Source organism: Mercenaria mercenaria, chromosome 18, assembly GCF_021730395.1.
Source record: "Mercenaria mercenaria strain notata chromosome 18, MADL_Memer_1, whole genome shotgun sequence".
In the NCBI taxonomy this organism is placed as follows: Eukaryota; Metazoa; Mollusca; class Bivalvia; order Venerida; family Veneridae; genus Mercenaria; species Mercenaria mercenaria.
The window spans coordinates 4171127-4192636 of NC_069378.1; the positions used below are offsets into that span (position 1 = coordinate 4171127).

The 21510-nt window shown below is 35.6% G+C and overlaps 1 protein-coding gene across 7 annotated transcripts in view; it reads right to left on the bottom strand.

Annotated features, from left to right (window-relative positions):
- LOC123537934 (uncharacterized) overlaps positions 1–21510 on the bottom strand; it is a 102270-nt gene that overhangs the window by 66994 nt on the left and 13766 nt on the right. For all 7 annotated transcript variants that reach the window (XM_053530713.1, XM_053530714.1, XM_053530715.1 and 4 more), the window contains one exon: positions 2166–2235. In XM_053530713.1, the coding sequence (XP_053386688.1) occupies positions 2166–2235 (70 nt within the window). The remainder of the gene's footprint in view (positions 1–2165; positions 2236–21510) is intronic.

Below are 21510 nucleotides of genomic sequence, written 5' to 3' on the forward strand. Positions count from 1 at the left end.
CTACCCAGGTGCCTGCTCGTGATGAAATAATGCACGGTATGGCACCTGGGGTCTTTCTTCACCACCAAAGCTTAAAAGTCGCCATATGACCTGTAAGTGTGTCGGTGTGACGTTAAACCCAGCAAAATAAATACATAAATAATAGCTGATTCAATTTAAACGACGTTTGCTATGGAAGATGCTTTATTTGTTAAAATTGGGTTAAACGCCGTTTTTTAACAGTATTTTAGTCAGGTAACGGCAGGCATTAACCTTACCAGTGTTCCTGGATTCTTTACCAGTTCAAACCTGTTTTCCGCAAGTGACTGCCAACTTCCCCATATGAATCAGAGCTGGAGGCAATTGGTTTTAAACACAATGTTGTTTATCAAATACTCACGGAGAACATATGCCCCGCCCCAAGATTGAACTCACGACCCCGCGATCCGTAGACCAATACTCTACCTACTGAGCTAAGCGGGCGGGCATAATGCTAAATTCATTACTTATAATTTCAACTGAGTTTTTTTTCAGTACCATCATAGTTAAACAACACATGATGTGGACTTAATTATGTTATTTTACCATCAGATATCTACATTTAGTTGATTATCTAATGATGCAAGTGCCAGTTAGTTGAAGATTGTTTCTTATCCTCAGCTCTGATCCTCTTGAAATCGGTTGGAATTTGTGTATTAAGTATTTAGCAAATAAATCTACTTGTCCACACGAACTTCCAAGACTACGGAACAACGAATATATTAAACGTCTAGAACAACTGTTATAAATTAGCAATAAAAGTTCTGGATCATAGCAAAACATTTTAAAAACCGCTAATGTTGGTGATTGAAAGTCAAAAATGTCTTGACATAATTCCACAATTTGATATGGCGAAAACATATTCAGTAAATCCATAACAATCACTGTGAAATGATCTGTACTCGCAAAATCGAAGTAGAAAAATAGAATATAAAATAATTTTCTGCTGCGCAATCTTTCAAAACATCCTACCACCATCCAGGGATGTGCCTAATTATTATAAAAATAATTAATTCCAATTACATTGAGAAAATTGCTAATTTAATTAAATAAAATTACAAGCCATTTTCAAAAAGTGATTAATTAATTACAATTATTTTGCCAAAAGTAATTAATTATATTTGATTATTTTATCTCTAACAATTTAGTCATTTGCAAAACAATTTCTATTATTCAACATAATTGTTTACAATTCAAAGCTTTTTTGACAAAATTTGCATAAAAGCAGCAATCAAATCATTTACTTAATACATGCATGTTAATATCAGTAAATGTCAACAAGAAAACATACTGAAATTCAGTCATTCAGTTCGTATCAGCAAATGTACACATTGACATTCATATGAGACAGTATCCTGCAACTCACAAAGGTAATACCACAAAAGAATGACAAGTTTGAATATCGGTTTTTCTGTACATTCCTAATTATTAGGATAAGTGACTAAAATGTTCACCCAGTGATCTCACTTAACAGAACTGAATAGGGATTAACACCTCTAACACCTGATTGTTAATACAACAATACCTGTCAGCTATTTACTGTCACTGTGAAAATTTCACACGCTCATTGACCAGTTAAAAAGCCAAAGTAATTGAAAATAATTAGATTTAATTGACAATTACAACTAAATTTAAGTCAGTAATTAATTAATTTCAATTACTTTAATTTAGTTTGTGCTTAATTATTCATTATATTCAATTAGATCAAAATTTGTAATTAATTATAATTAATTAAATTACAATTATAATTAAGCACATCCCTGCCACCATCATGACTCATTGATACTATCTTGCAAATTATTCGATAGACAACTAAATGTGTCAGTGAAAACAATCACTTTACAGTGTTTTATTATTATTATTTTCCAGTATTTTTTTTCTAAGCATGTCTGAGGCATAAACTGTTTTATGTCAGTGTGTAACATTGTATTCAGTTTTGACTGCAAGAGATTCAACTGATTTCATTTTTCTGTTGCAATGACAAGTAGAATTCTGCATGATGTCTTACTTATTTTCCAGGGGTTACATGATCAAAAGATTTTAGTTTATTGTAAGACACACTTGTTGACGTACTGAGATCCCATGAAAACGTTTTAGTCCGAAGTAAAATATACAATTTTAGCAATGTAACATATAAATGTACGAACCTTATAAGCAGGTTAATCCTTTTCACATCTAAATGCAGACATGTTTCAGTAATAGGGGGGTACTCAGAACCTGAAAACAAATAAAACATGAGTTAGTAATTAAAAGCAACCGTGATCATTCAAATACAGTATACTCGTCTGCAAAGACGTCACAAGAGAAAACTTTTCTTTCATTTAAAAATGTGTTGTTTGGTTTAGTCTATCTTCACAAAGATTATCTTAATTTAGTTAAAACCTTATAAAAACGCTTAATGATGGCTCACGAGAGTTACGCTGCTTGCATGAAGTTAAGGTAGATGGTTATGAAATGAAAATGTTTGTGAAATTGTATTGAAATATTGCAAGAGTTTTCTAACAAGGATATGTAAAATGTTTCTACTAAATAGATATGGGCAGGTTATGTGTATGTCTGTGTTGAAGAGGAGATGGGATAAGAAGTTGAGGGAATGATATAATTTTTCCACTACTAGTCAAACAAAAAGGTCACCCAAGAAACATTTATGTAAGTGTTTTAAACTTGGGCCTGCTGTTTTTGGCTAGAACATTTTTAATGTTTCCAATATATACATCAATGGGAAAAGTGACAACTGCCCATGGAGGCCATGTTTTATGACAAGTCAATTTGAATAATCTTTGCAGAATGTCACACGAAGAACATTTGTATGAAATTATTTTAAAATTAAGCCAGTCATTTCAAATCAGAAAGAGTTTCAATAATATACACTTATGTATATGGAAAAGTGACCACGCACTCTGGCAGACATTTTTTTGACGAATCAAAATAATTTTGAACACTCCATGCAGAAGGCCTCCAAAAGACCATTAGTGTAAAATCGGACCATTTATTTCAAACAAGAAGATTTATATTTAGATTCTACTGTATACATGTAGAGAAAAGTTACCATGCCCTCGGGCGGCAAAGTTTTTCGAAGAATTAAAGCAATTCGAACAATCTTGGTAGAAAATTACACAAGAACTGATCCGAAAGCTCACGGACTTTTATAGCAACAATTGAGGCCAAAAAAAGTTTATACTTTTTTTGGAAACAATTTTTCATATCCTCCATGATATGCAATTTATTTTAATGTATACATATCAAGCAAGGTAAGTAATGTAGGTCATATCCCAATAAGTCAAAGCCAAACATATTATCAAAGGTCAAGGGTCAAATAAGTGTGAACATTCGCAAAAACAACATTTTTGCAATGATTTTTCTTTATTGTTTTAGGGTATTTTTGTCAAAATTAGTAATTGACCATGATTCATTTTAAATTATATATAACAGATGATATCATTCCTCCTTAATAATGAAAAATTAGGGTCAAAGCTGACATTAAAGGTCAAAGGTGAGACTCGCCATTATGAAAAATCTGGCTGGAACAAGTTTGGGAGCCAATGAAAAGATCCTACGGAAAGTCTACACAGGCACCGTTTGGCCCATAGCAGACTACGCATCTACCTCATGGGTAACTGCTTTCTAAACCAGTAACGATGAACTGGACAAGATTCAAAATTCAGGCCTGAGGATAATTCTCGGAGCAATGAAAACAACTCCAGTAAAAGAAATGGAAAAGACAGCAAACCTTGAGCCAATAGAGACAAGACTGGAGAAGCGATCAAGATATATATATATATATATATATATATATATATATATATATATATATATATATATATATATATATATATATATATATATATATATATACATAAACCCTGAATAACCTGGTTTGTTGGAACATTCTTTTGTTGATGATCTATGATCGTTCCAAGATCCAAACAAAACAAGTGTATGAAGTATTGCCAGGCAATACAAAGTCCCCTACTGGAAGGCACATTATTTTCTCTACTGCAGTATAACATAATGAACTGATATTTGTCAATGATGTATAAACAATATTGTACTATATATACAATATAATATAACAAAGCACTTGGATTAAAATTTGCATATAAAAAAACGTACAGTTGTTTTCATTTGGATTTTTTTTGGCCGATTATACAAAAAGTTATCATAAACGTTATTTATAGCAACAACAAAGTGAAATTAATCCTGAAAAAAAAAAAATCTGTAAAATGTAAGTCCACAAGAAAATCTTTACCAGGTAGAGATAGATCAAAATACTCCTAAATATTGGATGTAACATGCATGTTGTACCACAGAAAAGTGGTCTCGATTTTTCCCTACGGCCAGTAATAAAAAAGTTACAATGTAATCTATTTATAGGGTGGACGGATAGCTCAGTGGTTTGCACACTGGCCTTCCAATCCTGAGGTCGGGGGTTCGATCCCCGGCAGCTACTCGGGAATTTTCAGAAACGCTTTTCAGTGTTTCCCACCTAACTAGAGGTGTACTGGTCAGGAACCCAGGCAATCCTTGCGTGTATCAGTGCTATACACTGGGCACGTTAAAGAACCAGGTTGTCTATTCGTAACGAGCTAGGCTAAGTTAGGCGGACAAGCCTGTATCTGATTTCTGATCTCTCTGTCGTTGGGGCTTTGTCTCACTCTGTCCCTCTGGTCAGATCGTTCTGTGTCTGTACTAGTAGAGGATGAATTTATGCGCCCTGTGTGGCTGCATTTGAACTATGTAAAGCGCCTTTGAACGTGAAATTGATCATGAAAAGGGCGCTATGTAAATCTGGTATAATAATAATAATAATAATAATAATAATAGTAACAACAAAGGGACGTAATTCTAAAAAAAGTGTGCCTCATGGTGGTGAACATTTGTGCCAAGTTACATCAAAATCTCTCCATGCATGAAGAAGAAATGCTCCGGACAAAGTCATTCTTGAATTTGACCTTTGACCTCTAAGTATGACCTTGACCTTAGACCTAGCGACCTGGCACAAGACAATTTGTCTCATGGTGGTGAACATTTGTGCCAAGTTACAATAAAATCCCTCCATGCATAAAGAAGAAATGCTCCAGACAAAGTCATTCTTGAATTAGACCTTTGACCTCTAAGTATGACCTTGACCTTTGAGCAAGGGCTCCGGGATTTGCACATGACACGTTGTCTCATCATGGAGAACATCTATGCCAAATAATATTGAAATCCCTTAATGAATGACAGAGTTATGGACCGGACACGAAACAGACCCTGTTCATGCCATGTTAACATTTGACTACTAAGTGTGACCTTGACCTTTGAGCTAGGGCTCTGAAAGTTGTGCAGGACAGATCGTCTTATTATGACATACAATTTTGCCAATTGATATTAAAATCCCTTCATGGATGAGAGAGTTAAGGACCGGACAGGAAAAAAGCACTGTTAAATTTTGACCTCCAATTGTGACCTTGACCTTTGTGTTAGGGGTGCAGGTTTTGCGCATGACACGTCGTCACATCATGGGAAACATTTGTGTCAAGTAATATTAAAATCCCTTCATGGATGAAAGAGTTATGGACCGGACACGAAACAGACCCTGTTCATGCCATGTTAACATTTGACTACTAAGTGTGACCTTGACCTTCGAGCTAGGGGTCTGAAAGTTGTGCATGACACATCGTCTTATTATGAGGTACAATTGTGCCGAGTGATATTAAAATCCCTTCATGGATGGGAGAGTTATGGACCGGACAGGAAAAAAACCCTGTTGACCTTTGACCTCCAATTGTGACCTTGACCTTTAAGCTAGGGGTCCGGGTTTTGCACATGACACGTCGTCTCATCATGGGGAATATTTGTGCCCAGTAATAATAAAATCCCTTAATGGATAAAAGAGTTATGGACCGGACACGAAATTGCGGACGGACGGAATGACGGAATGACAGAATGACGGAAAGACGGAATGACGGAAAAGCGCATTCCTATAGCCCCCGAAACTGGTTTTTTTAACCAGAAGGGGACTAATAATGTTCCAAGATCCCAGAAACATATAACGGCACATTACGGAATGAATAGAATTACGTTCCAACATACAAGTATTTTAAGGATATATATATATAATATATATACCTTTGATGTTAGCTGTTATCTTTACCAATTACTGTTTTGTAAAATAAGATCTGCATTGCTGACATTGCCTTACAAATATACATAAGAAAGAAATAGTTTAATGAAAAAAATGACAAGATAATTTTTAACGAATAAAAAAATTAAATATGCTGTATTTTGAATTTTTACATGAAAATGACATTTGACCTTAAATGTCAGGTTTCACCTTGACAATATTTACATGACATATATGACATATTGTGACAGTGATACTGTCTGAAAGATATTTTAAAATGAATAATGATGAGTTTTACTAGTAGTGACAAAAATTACATAAAAAATAAAGAAAAATCATTGCAAAATGCTGTCATTTTTTTGCGAATTTTTACATAAATTTGACCTTTGACCTTTGATGATTAGTTTGGCTTTGACTTATTGGGATATGACCTACTTTGCTTACCTTGCTTGATATGTATACAGAAAAATAAATTGCTAACAGTGAACTATAACAGCAAGGTATTTTGAACAAAGTAATGAATAAGTATACTACATTTTGATCATTTACACAAAAAAGACCCCTGACCTTTAATATCAGGGTTTACTTACTTTCTCTTTCATGACATCGTCTGACATATATACAGTAAAATAGACAACGATCAGTTGCTAAAATGACAAAACAAATACTTTTAAACAATTATTAAAAATAGACGATATTCATGCAACATTTTACTCACTTTTTTGACATTTGACCTCTACAGTTATTTATTATTTGTTGGGTTTAAAATCGCACCGACACAAGTTTAGGTCATATGGCGATTTTCCAGCTTTGATGGTGGAGGAGGAACCCAGGTGACCCTCCGTGCATTATGTCATCACGAGCGGGCACCTGGCAGAACCACCGACTTTCCAGCTGGATAGCTTCCTCACATGAAGAATTCAACGCCCCGAGTGAGGCTCGAACCCATATCGATGAGGGCAAGTGATTTGAAGTCAGCGACCTAAATCCCTCGGCCACGGAGCCCCCAACACCCCCCACCCCCAACCCGATTTGACCTTTGATATTATGGTTGACCTTGAATGTTTTGAAATTGTATGTGCATACCAGGCATTGCCCAACATTTATGCATTAAAATGAACTGATACCATTGACTTCTATTCAAAAAGTTAAAGAGCTATGTTTTCATTCTTTAAAAATTTACTTGAAAATGACCTTTGACCCTTAATATCATATTTGAACATGACTCTTTCCAGACTATAGTTTATAACTGACATTGTGGGACATATATTCATTAAAGTAAATCCCGAGCAATTACTAATAATGAAAAAGGTATCTGTTATTTTTCAAATAGGAAGCTATTCAAGCGATTTTCACAAAAAATTGACCTTTGACCTTTGATATTAGCTTTACCTTGGCGGCTTTGGGGCTTCATTTGCACTGCTGAGGTTGCCTGACATACAAACATTAAAACGAATTAACTTCAGCGACTAATAATGTGAAGACATATTAAACAGATTAGAAAAAGTAAAGGTAACATTTTTCACATTTTGCATAAAAAAGAACTTTTACTTTCATTTATCAGGGTTGACCTTGACTTTTTGCAATGATACTTTTATTTCTGAGTTTTGCTGATATATACACATTACATAAATAAAAATTAATTACTTATGATAAAAACTATTTTCTAAGAGTAAAAATAAATTTCAATTTTGCCAATTTTTGTCATTTTTACATAAATTTGACCTTTGAACTTGAATATCATTTTTGCCATTTATTCCTTTTTTGATGAATTTCTTATTGCTGTCATTGTTTACTGACAATCATATAGTTACTGTAATTAAACAGTGAAAAGACGTAAACTTTACTGTTCCCCTAAATATTTTACCACGTGAGTTTTACTTCCCCTGCAATCTGACTAAAGTACATCTCCTATTACGCTACGCTTAGGATCTGAACACGAGTTATTGATAGCCTCGTTCTGACGACCCTTCCGCTGGCCAGTCAAAAGCTAACTTACAACATTCTGCAAGCTTAGAAAAACCTTGGTTTTTGATATCTACAATTCTTTTGTCGTAAGATGTCAGATAGCCGGCTAGCTCAGTCGGTAGGACACTTGCTCTGTAAGCGAGGGGTCCCGGGTTCGAGCCCTGGACTGACTGCAAATTTTTCTTACTCTTTGACATTCGAACAAGTCGTCTGATTGGTTCAAATAAAAATAGATTTGTGAAAATAGAAATAACAATACTGGAAATCCGAAATACACAGAAGACATATGTGAATAGGTCGTTCTCAGATCTTCGTTTAGAAGATCAAGTACTTAAGTCAGATTGACTTCCCCTGTCACAAACATCAACGAACAAAATATAGATAGGCACGGCTTCGACACTTAAGAAATGGGTTTTCACGGAGGATATGAAATATTGTTTCCAAAAAAGTATAATCTTCTTTTGGCTTCAGTTGTTGTAAAAAAAGTCCGTGAGCTCTCGGACCAAACGATTGGTGTGAAACTATTTCAAAATCAAACAAGCGGTTTAGGAGATGTCGTTTCTAGTTTTAGCTCTTGCGGCACTTGCGTGGAACCAAGCAGAACCGTTTGAACACTTTTGGTCAAAGACAATCCGAGGTACATCTAGGCAAGGTTTAATCAAATTTAGAGAAGATTAAAGAATTGTTGACGAGGGGCGGACGGACTTACATTGGACGACGGAAACAGCGTGATCACAATAGCTCACTACATGAACACTGCTTGCTAAAAATACTTCGGGTTCTCTAAAAAAGTTATTTTTGCTTCAAAACCTTGAAAAAAGAACTTCTGGCTCCCATACCACTGAAACAAGAAGACTCTAGCTCCAAGCCAGTTTATAAAAAAAAAACATTTCTTTCAACGAATCTTCGCTTTTATATTGCTTTTAGATTTAAAGACCCACCACAACATAGTGACATAGTTTTTCTTCCAACATGAAGTTCGTGAAAGGCATTCTGATAATGCTGGTTTAAAATAGAAATATTGCAAGATGACAGGTGGACAATTTAGGTCCTTCCTGAATTAATGTGTTTTAACACCTTCATTTTCAAACTTATACAATATATCCTTTTCAGGACAGTTTTAGAACATATTTAAATAACTTACTCTGTACAAACATAATGGTTCAAAACTCGACTCATCAAATACTGTGCATACCGCTTCTTTCATCTAATAAAATGTTTAGACAACACATTGTCTTGGCCTAATATATGTCACTTTCAATAAGTAAGTAGATACTTGTATTTCTCATTGTTTTCTTGTTGTTTTTTTTTTTGCAAATCACGTATAATAACAATCATGGGAATACAAAAGATAACAGTTATTATGTGGCGCGTCTTTGACACTAGTCTTTAAAGTTAGTGTGGATTAGTATATATCATATACCATTACATAAAATTCGTTCTTCGTTATTAATGAATAACACCACTTCCATCGATGTTTACATATTTAACACCATTTAACTCCCTTTAACAAAAAAAGATGACGAGTAGGCTGGTATACTTTGTCGTAATGAAATGTTTTAGATATATAGATTAATTGGTATTTCCAAAGGATGTTAGAGAGTATGTCTCAAAATGGAGGTATAATGTTCGAATAAGGAACTGGACTTATATAAGATGGAAATATTCAGTAAGAAACAATGATTTTGTTCCCTATTCCTTTTTTCAGTAGTCGAATCAGTAACAGAACACATTAGAAATGAAAATATCTGAAATTCAATAAAATATTTTTAAAAAAGTAGGTGTACATTTAATGATTTTTATATGTAAGCGGTATTTTTTTGCGGGTTTAAGAAAGTGTAATGCTTCAACAGACTTGAGGAGTTTTCGGACTTAGTGTATAAAATGTATATGTAACAATTAATGCATACACGTTCAACATCTAGAAAATAAGACCTCTTTATCGTTTCAAACTGCAACTCTTGCATGTTTAAAAGAGGTTTTCATGACAGGCCATTGTTTTCATTTTGGGTTTATCTGCACCTGATTCGACTTTTGAAAAAAGGAATAGGGAACCAATTTGGTTTTTGATCTTACTTGTTTGTATTGTTATCTAACTTGTTCATTTTATGATGTGAAACGTTTTCAACCGCGGGTAAGAATCGTTTTCTCATTGCATTTATAAAGTATTCACCGAATTGGGAATAAGTTCGATATTTTTTTATTTGTAAAAGGAATAAGAAATATGGCACCAGCCTACTCGTCATCTGAAAAAGAGTTCAAGATTGATTTGAAAGTAAAACAAAGCTGCAGTGCGTATTATTTTGTTTTCTTTATGATTTATAAATAGTTTCAAAATATGAACAATAACTGATACATAGTCACACTGTCACAATTATAGGTCATGTGGCGATTTTCTAGCTTTAGATAGATGTAGACCCCAGGTGCATCTTGATCAATTATTTCAGCATGGGCCGCCCCCTGGGTAGGACAATTGTCCTTCCTATGTCCTTCCTATGCAAGCTGGGTGGTTGACATGAAGAATATCCAACGGCCAGAACAAGGCTGGAACCCACATTAGTAAGAACCATGCAATTTGAAGTCAGTGACCTTAACCACTCCGCCAACAAGGCCCTGCTTCCAATATAGGGCTAGGTGCAATAGTTTTCACAGGTTTTATTATTTATAGAAACTTAATGATTTTTAATTGGAATTTTCAGCTCAATGAAGATGACATACCAAGAGAATCATTACCATGTCCTCCAGAAAGTTGCTTGATATTAAGTTGCGAAGCTGACTAAGGTGTCGTGGACACCACATTAAAACAACGTCGAAAAAGTCTGTTCTCGTTAGCAGGTAACAATTTAGGACTATGCGTTTGCTTTTGTGTCTCAATAAATGTACGCTGTTCAAACTTGTAGAAAAAGAGGATGTGTGTGGAAAGTACTAAAAGACCAATGCAAATGCGACATTCGTTTTCAAGTTTAGCATGTGCACTTTCATATTCTCTACTTTTATTCTTAGAAAAACTGAAGGTCATCTGACGTCATTTTCTGTGTTGTCAAAAACATACGTATGCCTGGCAAGATTGAATAAAGATATGTTCCAGTCCTACCTTTTAACCTTAAATTGTCACCGAAAAAGCATGAAAATCCATGAAAAATGACGCCTTTCAAAATAGAATCTATCTTATATAGAATTCTGTATAAAATACCTATGGTTTTGCGTCCTAAAGGGTGGCGCGAGGCCGTTAACTGTTACCTATTGTAATCATGGGTTGCATACACACAATAGCCGCGGAGTATGGCTTTAAATGATGTTTCTAAGAGCAGGTTTACCACTACCTCCAGCAATAAGACGACGTTACTATGAATATAAATAGAAAAGGATAAGGAACACGTTATCGGAAAAGTCGATTATTTTATTGGTAATTAAGGGTTTTCTTTATACTCAATACAATTCAAAAGTAATTTAAGTATTTTGTCACGGATAATGGTTTCACTACCCGATTCCCCTTTTCTCAATAATAACCAAAAGATGTTATCGTTTAGTTTTGTCACTTTTCTTACTTATTAACTGCCAGCAATTAAATGGTTTATAAGTCATAGTTATTGTCCGAGGAACATGTCTTCATTGTGTTTATACACCTATGAAGGATTTGTGAACCCAGTGAGCGTAGCGAGCGAGGTTTTCAAATCTCCTCACAGGTCTATAAACACTATGCAGACCTATTCCGAGAATGATAACTGACATACCTACATGCTTCATTGTTTTACATAGTCCAGATTGGTTTCGGATTTGTAAAACTTTAGTAACGTTCATGTATTTTCAAAAACAAATAATTAGAAGAAGGAACAAGACAACATGCGCTACAAGTTATCGGATAGCATTAACATAACAAAATAACCATGTTGCTACGTACCTGTCAATATATTTGTCAGCAATTAAGACATTACATTTTGTATTGCATGAAATCCGTGCACATTTGGGAAATACTGGGAAGATTATCATCATGGTGTGACTAGTCAATTAGTCAGAATTTTATGCGAATGTAATTTTATAAGCTTTATTTTAGCTCAACAGAGCACAAAGTTCTCAAGGTGAGCTATTGTGAACGGTCATTGTCCGGCGTCCGTCGTGCGTCGAGCGTCGTGCGTCAACATTTGCCTTGTGAACACTCTAGAGACCACATTTGTGGCCCAATCTTTATGAAACTTAATCAGAATATTTGTCTTTATGATCTCTAGGTCAAGTTCGAAACTGAGTCAGGTTGGGTCAAAAACTAGGTCAGTAGGCCAGATCAAAGGAACAGCTTGTGAACACTGTAGAGGCCACATTTGTAACCCAATTTTTATGAAACTTGGTCAGAATGTTTGTCTTGATACTCTCTAGGTCAAATTTCAAACTAGGTCAGTAGGCCAGCTTAAAGGAAAAGCTTGTGAACACTCCAGAGGCCACATTTTTGACCCAAACTTTATTAGCTTTTATCAGGTTGTTTATCCTGATAATATTTAGGTCAACTTTGAAACTGGGTCATGTGGGGTCAAAAATTAGGTCAGTAGGCCATATCAAAGGAAAAGCGTGTGAACACTCTAGATGCCGCATTTGTGATCCAATCTTTATAAAACTTGGTCAGAATGTTTATCTTGATGATCTCTAGGTCAGAAAGTAAACTGGGTCATGTGGAGTCAAAACTAGGTCAGTTGGCCAGATCAAAAGAAAGGCTTTTGAACACTCTAGGGGCCCCATTTTCGACCCAATCTTTGTGAAACTTGGTCAGAATGTTAGTCCTTATAATTTCTAGGCCAAATTTAAAACTGGGGCATGTTGGGTCAAAAACAAGGTCAGCAGGCGAGATCAAATGAAAAGCTTGTGAACATTCCAGAGGCCACATTTGTGTCAAATCTTTATGAAACTTGGTCAGAATATTTGTCTTTATGATCTCTAGGTCAAAAAGTAAACTTGGTTATGTGGGGTCAAAAACTAGATCAGTAGGCCAGATCAAAGGAAAAGCTTTTGAACATTCCAGAGGCCACATTTGTGGCCCAATCTTTATGAATTTCGTCAGAATGATTGTCTAGATAATACCTAGGTCAAATTTGAAACTGGATCATGTGGAGTCAAAAACTAGGTCAGTAGTCCAGATCAAAGGAAAGCTTGTGAACACATTAGAGGCTACATTTGTGACCAAATCTTTATGCAATTTAGTCAGAATATTTGTCTTGATGATCCCTAGGAAAAGAATTAAATTGGGTCATGTTGGGTCAAAAACTAGGTCAGTAGACCAGATCAAATGAAAAGCTTGTGAACAACCTATAGACCAGTTTTGTGACTCAATCCTTATGAAACTTGGTCAGAATGTTAGATTTGATAACCTCTAGGTCAAGTTCGAAACTGGGTTATGTTGGATTAAAAGCATGGTCAGTAAGCCAGATCGAAGGAAAAGCTTGTGAACACTTTAGAGGCCACATTCGGGACCCAAACCTTAGGAAACTTGGTCAGAATGTAAGCCTTGATGATCTCTAGGTCAAGGTTGAAACTGGGTCATGTTGTGTCCAAAACTAGGTCAGTAGGCCAGATCAAAGAAAATCTTGTCAACACTCTTACAGACCACAATTTAAGTTTGAAACTCAAATTAATTAATAGAATAGAATAGAATTAATCAGAATGTTTGTCTTGATTATCTATAGGTCAAGTTTGAATCTGGGTCATGTGGGTCAAAAACTAGGTCACCCGATCAAATCAAAGTTGTAGCAGTAACAAGTACTAACAACAGTATTTGAAAGTTGCGCAAAATACAATATAAAATCATTTTTATCAATTTATGCATTATTTGCCATCGAAAATGTTTCAGAGCTGTTCTTTTTATAATGTTTTTATTTTATATATAATCATTTATGTCTCAGGAAACGGGCTTCAAGCCCTCTTCTTGCTGTTAGTCACAACTTTTATGTGGACTTTAGGATGCATTTCACGATATTGATATATTGTTGGTATGCTTGTTAGACAAAGACTACATATTATATTGTCAGCTGATGTTCAGGATTCCAAAGGCATCCTATATTTTTTTTAGATTTTTTAATGTTCAAAATGGGCTCAAGTCCTTGTTACTGCTGTAATTAACAGCGTCCAATAGGAGTTTTGGATTATATAAAACATGTGGATATATTGCTGGTATGTATGTAAAAATAATAATACATATAACATAGCCGACGGCATACATCCAAAGAAGGCCTCATCGCGGAATTAGAACATGTTTTCGTACACAGTTAATGCTATATTCTGCGCCGCAACGATGCCGTTAAGCCAATATTTGGTCATCTTAGGTCATTGTTGAGGTCTTTATAACATACGAATTAAAATTAGTTTCAGCACTTTATGCATAATGTTTCGACCAAGAACGGTGAAATGTCCGGAAAATCTGAATTTAAAGCATTTTATAGGTGTACGGAAATGGGCTCGAATCCTTGTTACTGTTGTTATTTTAAACGTCCAAAAGGACTTGAGGATGAATCAAACCAGATGGATATATTGCTGGTATGTATGTCTAAATAAAAGTATATATTTCATTGCCGACGGATTATCATTATACCGACGGCATACGTCCAAAGAATACTACATCATGAAATTTGAGCATGCTTTTGTGCTCAGTTACTGCTGTTTTCTGCGCCGAAACGATGTCCTTGAGACAATATTTGGTCATCTTAAGTCCTCGTTGAGGCCTTTATGAGATATAAAATGATTTTGGTTTAAGCAACTCATGCATAATGTGCCGAAATCCAACAGTGAAATGTGTTGAAAATCGTAATTTAAAGCATTTTTCAGGTGTCCAAAAATGGGCTCGAATCCTGATTACTGCTGTAAATCACAGCGTTAAGGTGGACTAGAGGAAAAATAAATACATGTGGATATATTGCTGGTATTTTTGTCTAAATTATAGAATATATTTACTTGCAGACATGTTTTAGAATGCCGATGGCATACGTCCAAATAAGACATCACGAAATCGAAACACGTTTTGGTGCCCAGTTACTGCTGTATTCTGCGTCGAAACGATGCCCTTAAGCCAATATTTGGTCATCTTAGATCATCGTTTAGATTTTTATAATATATGAAGTGAGTTTAGTTATAGCAATTCATGCAAAATGTACCGAAGGAGAACAGTGAAATGTGTTGAAAATCGTAATTTTAAGCATTTCTCATGTGTCCAATTCTTCGCCAAAAACGATGCACATGAGACATGATTTGGTTTCCTTAGGTCATTGATGAAGTCTCTGTTATATATAAAATACAATTAGTTATAGCAGTTTCTGCTTTATATCCCTGTGAAGAATGGTAAAATCTGTTGAAAATCGTAATTTTAAGCATTTTTCAGATGTCCAAAAATTGGCTCGAATCCTTGTTACTGCTGTTATTCACATCGTTCTGAAGGACTTGAGGATCAATAAAACCATGTAGATATATTGCTTGTTCATATGTTCAAATAATAGTATATACAACATTGCCGGTGGATTTTAAGAATTCCGACGGCATACGTCCAACGGAAACCTTACCTCTAATTTGGAACATATTTTGGATGTCAGTTACGGCTGTATTCTGCATTAAAACGATGCCCTGAAACCATTATCTGGTCATCTAGGGTCATTGTTGAGGCCGTTATGAGATACACAATGAACTTAGTTTTAGCAGTTTATGCAATGTGAGACGACGAACTACAATACAATGTGTTGAAAATCGTAATTTCAAATAATTTTCAGGTGTCCGAAAATGTGCTCGAATCCTTGATACTGCTGAAATTCACAGCGTCGAGGAGGACTTGAAGGTGAATCAAGCTATGTGGATATATTGCTGGTATGTATGTCCAAATTAAAGAATATATTGCACTGCCAGGAGATATTCGGAATGCCGACAGCATAAGTCGAAAAAACGCCTCATAACAAAATTGAAACATACTTAGGTGCTTAGATGCTGCTGTATTCTGCGCCGAAACGATGCACATGAGACACAATTTGGTCTCCTTAGGTCATTTATGAAGTCTCCATTATAGACAAAATAAAATTAGTTATAACAATTTATGCTTAATATTCCTGTGAGGAATGGTAAAATCTGTTGAAAATTGTAATGTTAGGCATTTTTCAGATGTACAAAAATGGGCTTGAATCCTTGTTACTGCTGAACCTCTTAGCGTCCTAAAGGATTTGAGGATCAATAAAAGCATGTGGATAAATTGGCAGTACATATGTCCAAATAATAGTACATTTCATATTGCCGACGGATTTGAAAAATACCGACGGCATAAGTCCATAGAAGACCCCATGTCGAAGTTGGAACATGATTTGTTGGTCAGTTACTTCTGTATTCTGCACCAGAACGATGCCCTAAAACCATTACTTGGTCGTCTATGGCCATTGTTGGGGCCTTTATTAGATATGAAATGAATTTAGTTTAAGCAATTTATGCAATATGTGCCGACGAAGAATAATGAAGTGTGTTGAAAATCGTAATTTTAAGTATTTAAGGTGTCCGAAATTGGGCTGGAATCCTTTTTACTGCTGTAATTCACAGCGTCCAGGAGGACTTATGAATCAATCAAACTATGTGGATATATTGCTGGTATGTATTTCCAAATCAAAATACAGATTGCATTACCGGCGGATTTTTAGGATGCCGACAGCATACGTCGAAAAAAACTCATCACAAAATTGAAACATATTGTGGTGCTTAGATGCTGCTGTATTCTGCGATGCACATGAGACACGATTTAGTCTCCTTACGTCATTGACGAAGTCTCTATTATATACAAAATAAAATTAGTGTTAGCAGTTTATGTGTATATATTGCTGGTATATATGTCCCAACAAAAGTACATATTACATTGCAGGCGGATTTTCAGGATGCTGACGGCATACGTCGAAAAGAATGCTTCATCACAAATTAAAACATTTTTGGTGCTTAGATGCTGCTGTATTCTGCGATGCACATGAGACACGATTTGATCTCCTTAGGTCATTGATGAAGTCTCTATTATTTACAAAATAAAGTAAGTTTTAGCTGCTTATGCTTTATAGTCCTGCAAAGAATGGCAAAATCGTAATTTTAAGCGTTTTACAGATGTTAAAAAATTGGCTCGAATCCTTGTTACTGCTGTAATTCCACAGCGTTCTGAAGGACTTGAGGATAAATAAACCATGCGGATATTTTATTTGTTCGTATGTCCAAGTAATAGATCATATCACATCACCGACTGATTAGAAGAATGCCGACAGCTTACGTCCAAAGAAGACCCCAAAGCGAAGTTGGAATATGTTTTGTTGGTCAGTTACTGTTGTAGTGTGCTCCAGAACGCTGTCCTTAAACCACTACTGTGAAATCATTAATTTTCGTGGGGGACTAATTTTCGTGGATTTCGTGGTTGAGTCAATCAACAAAATTGTATCCCAACCAACAAGTAAAATTCCCATTCATTTTATATTCAAATGTTGAAATCCACGAATTCAAATCTACTCGAAATTGCCGATTTGACCAAATCCACGAAATTTCATGCCCACGAAATTAAATGATTTTACAGTATTATGTCATTTTAGGTCATTGTTGAGGCCTTTATGAGATATAACATGAATTTAGTTTTAGCAATTTATTCATTATTTGTCGAGAAAGAACTAAGAAATTTGTTGAAAATCGTAATTTTAAACATTTTTCAGGTGTCCGAAAATGGGCTGGAATCCTTGTTACTTCTGTATTTCACAGCGTCCATGAGGACTTAAATATTGATCAAAACATATGGATATATTGCTGGTATGTATGTCTACATATAGTATATCTTTCATTTCCGACGGATTTTCATTATTCCGACGGCATACGGAATATCTCATCACGAAATTGGAATATGTTTTGTTGCTCAGTTACTGCTGTTTTCTGCGCCTAAGCGTTGCCTTTGAGCCAATATGTGCTCATCTTAGGTCATTGTTGGGGTCTTTATAACATACGCAATGAAATTAGTTCAGCACTTTATGAAAAATGTTTTAGCAAAGAACAGTGAAATGTGCGGAATTTAAAGCATTTTACACGTGTACGGAAATGGGCTCGAATCCTTGTTACTGCTGTTTTTCTATGCGTCCAGGAGGACTTGAGGATAAATCAAACCAGGTGGATATATTGCTGGTATGTATGTCCAAAACAAAGTATATATTTCATTGCCGACGGATTTTTATTATACCGACGGCATACGTTCAAAGCACGCCTCATCACAAAATTGAAACATATTGTATATTGTATTCTGCGCATCAACGATGCTCATGAGAAACGATTTGGTCTCCTTAGGTCATTGATGAAGTCTCTATTATATACCTGTGGGCCGGTGGTCTAGTGGTAACACGCTTTATACAAGGGCGGTCTCGTACGATTTTTTCTATAAATGCGTTCTCGTTCAATGCATCTTTTTAAGAAAGTATGTTTGCGTATAAGATTATAATATTTGTATCAGTCAATCATATTGAGTACAATTCACAGATGAAATTCAAGCATTTAACCTGAATATCAGTCATATTTCAAGTTATATTTAATCGCGTAAAAAGAACGGAACGGCGGAAAAATGTAAAATCCGTTCCATGCCGTAATTTTCCGGTTCCATTTCGTTTTAACTCGGGTGGTTTAAACATCTGAATTTATCAATTGATTGAATTGTATTAATTTAAAATTGATAAGAAAGGAGAAAAGTGTGCATTTCGTATTGTTGACATGTTTAAGGGATGAATACACTAAAAAGTACTTCTTCTATATGACATTGGTAAAATTGGAAGAACGCAGCAGGACACATTTTAAATTGTCTGTGCTCTACAGATTCTTGAAGAACATTACATAGCTAAATTAATATAAAGAAAAGTAGGATCTTGTTTCTTGATTATTCTAAATTCCTCCTGGAAGCTGTGAATTACAGCAGTAACAAGGATTCGAGCCCATATTCGGATACCGGAAAAAATGTATAGAATTACGATTTTCAACACGATTCATCGTTCTTCGTCGGCACATAAAGCATAAATTGCTAACACTAAATTCATTTTATATCTTATGTGTGTGTTCGGGTTTAACGTCCTTTTCAACAATTTTTCAGTCATATAAACGACGGTGTCTACTTGTAGCAGTGAGCACAATGCCCAACTTTTTAGTGCTGCCTCACTGGAATATCACGCCGTAGACACGTGGCATGATATCCCACCCAGTCACATTATACTGACACCGGGCTGACCAGTCCTAGCACTATCCCCTTAATGCTGAGCGCCAAGCGAGGAAGCTGCTAGTACCATTTTTTACGTCTTTGGTATGACGCGGCCGGGGATCGAACCCACGACCTCCCGCACTCGAAGCGGACGCTCTACCACTAGGCTACCGAGGCGGTCTTTTTATATCTTATGAAGGCCTCAAAAATAAGATGACCAAATATTGGTTTGAGTGCATCGTTTTGGGGTAGAATACAGAAGTAATTTAGCACCAAAACATGTTCCAACTTAGACATGAGGTCTTCTATAGACGTATGCTGTCGGCATTCTTCAAATTCGTCGGCAATGTGGTATATATTATTATTTGAACGTAAGTACAAGCAATATATCTATATGGTTTTATTTATCCTCAAGTCCTTCAGGACGCTGTGAATTACAGCAGTAACAATGATTTGAGCCCAGTTGCAGACAGTTGAAAAATGCTTAATTACGATTTTTACCTATTTAACCGTTCTTCACAGGAATATAAAGCATAATCTGCTATAACTAATCTTATTTTGTATATAATAAAAACTTCATCGATGACCTTAGGAGACCAAATCGAGGCTCATGTGCATCGTTTCGGTGCAGAATACAGCAACATCTAAGCACCAAAATATGTTCCAATTTTGTGATGATGCGTATTTTCGACGTATGCCGTCGGCATCCTGAAAATCCGCCGGAAATGCAATATGTATTTTTATTTGAACATAATACCAGCAATAAATCAACATAGTTTGATTGATCCTCAAGTCCTCATGGACGCTGTGAATTACAGCAGTAACAAGGACTCGAGCCCATTTTCGGACACCTGAAAATTGCTTAAAATTAAGATTTTCAACATATTTCATTGTTCTTCGTCGGAATATAATGCATAAATTGCTATAACTAAACTCATTTTACATCTCATAAAGGCCTCAACAATGACCTAAGATGACCAAATATTGGTTTCAGGGTATCATTTCGGCCCAGAATACAGCAGTAACTGACCATCAAAACATGTTCCGATTTCGAGATGTCATTATTAAAATTGTTCCGCCCGCCCGCTTAGCTCAGTAGGTAAGAGCGTTGGTCTACGGATCGCGGAGTCGTGAGTTCGATCCTCGGGCGGGGCGTATGTTCTCCGTGACTATTTGATAAACGACATTGTGTCTGAAATCATTAGTCCTCCACCTCTGATTCATTTAGGGAAGTTGGCAGTTACTTGCGGAGAACAGGTTTGTACTGGTACAGAATCCAGGAAAACTTGTTAGGTTAACTGCCCGCCGTTACATGACTGAAATACTGTTGAAAAATGGCGTTAAACCCAAAACAAACAAACAAAAAACAAATAAAATTGTTCGGCAATGTGGTATGTGTTTCTGTTCGGACATATGCACATGCAATATATCCACATGGTTTTAACGCTTCGGCGCAGAAAACAGCAGTAACTGAACAACAAAACATGTTCCAATTTCGTTATGAGGTATTCTTGGGACGTAGCCGTCGCAATAATGAAAATACGTAGGCAATGAAATATGATTTGGACATACATACCAGCAATATATCCATATGTTTTAATCAATGCTCAAGTCCTTCTGGGCTCAGTTTTTCGAAACTTTAAACTGTTAAACTAATCGCCTGTTAAATTTTGAGTCAAAATACAAGACTTGATGGGAAACACTAGTAATATGTTTTAATTTTACTGTAAACACGTTTTAGTGTTCATAATCCTTAAGCCATACATTTGTTTTTCTAAGTTTTCTAACATATCGAAATATTACTTTAAAAGTTAATCGACTGTTAGCTTAATCAACTGTTAAAGCTTCGAACAACTGGGCCCTGAACACTGTGAATTACAGCAGTAACAAGGACTCGAGCCCATTTTCGGACACCTGAAAAATGTTAAAAATTACGATTTTCAGCAACTTTCGTAGTTCTTTGTCGGCACATAATGCATAAATTGCTTAAACTAAATTCATGTTATATCTCATAAAGGCCTCAACAATGAACTAAGATGACCAAAAAATGGTTTGAGGACAGCGTTTTGGCGCAGAATACAGCAGTAACTGACCAACAAAACATGTTCCAACTTCGTCATGGGTTCTTCTTTGGACGTATGTGGTTGGCATTTTTCAAATCCGTCGGCAATGTGATATATACTATTATTTGGACGTACGTAGAAACAAAATATCTACATGGTTT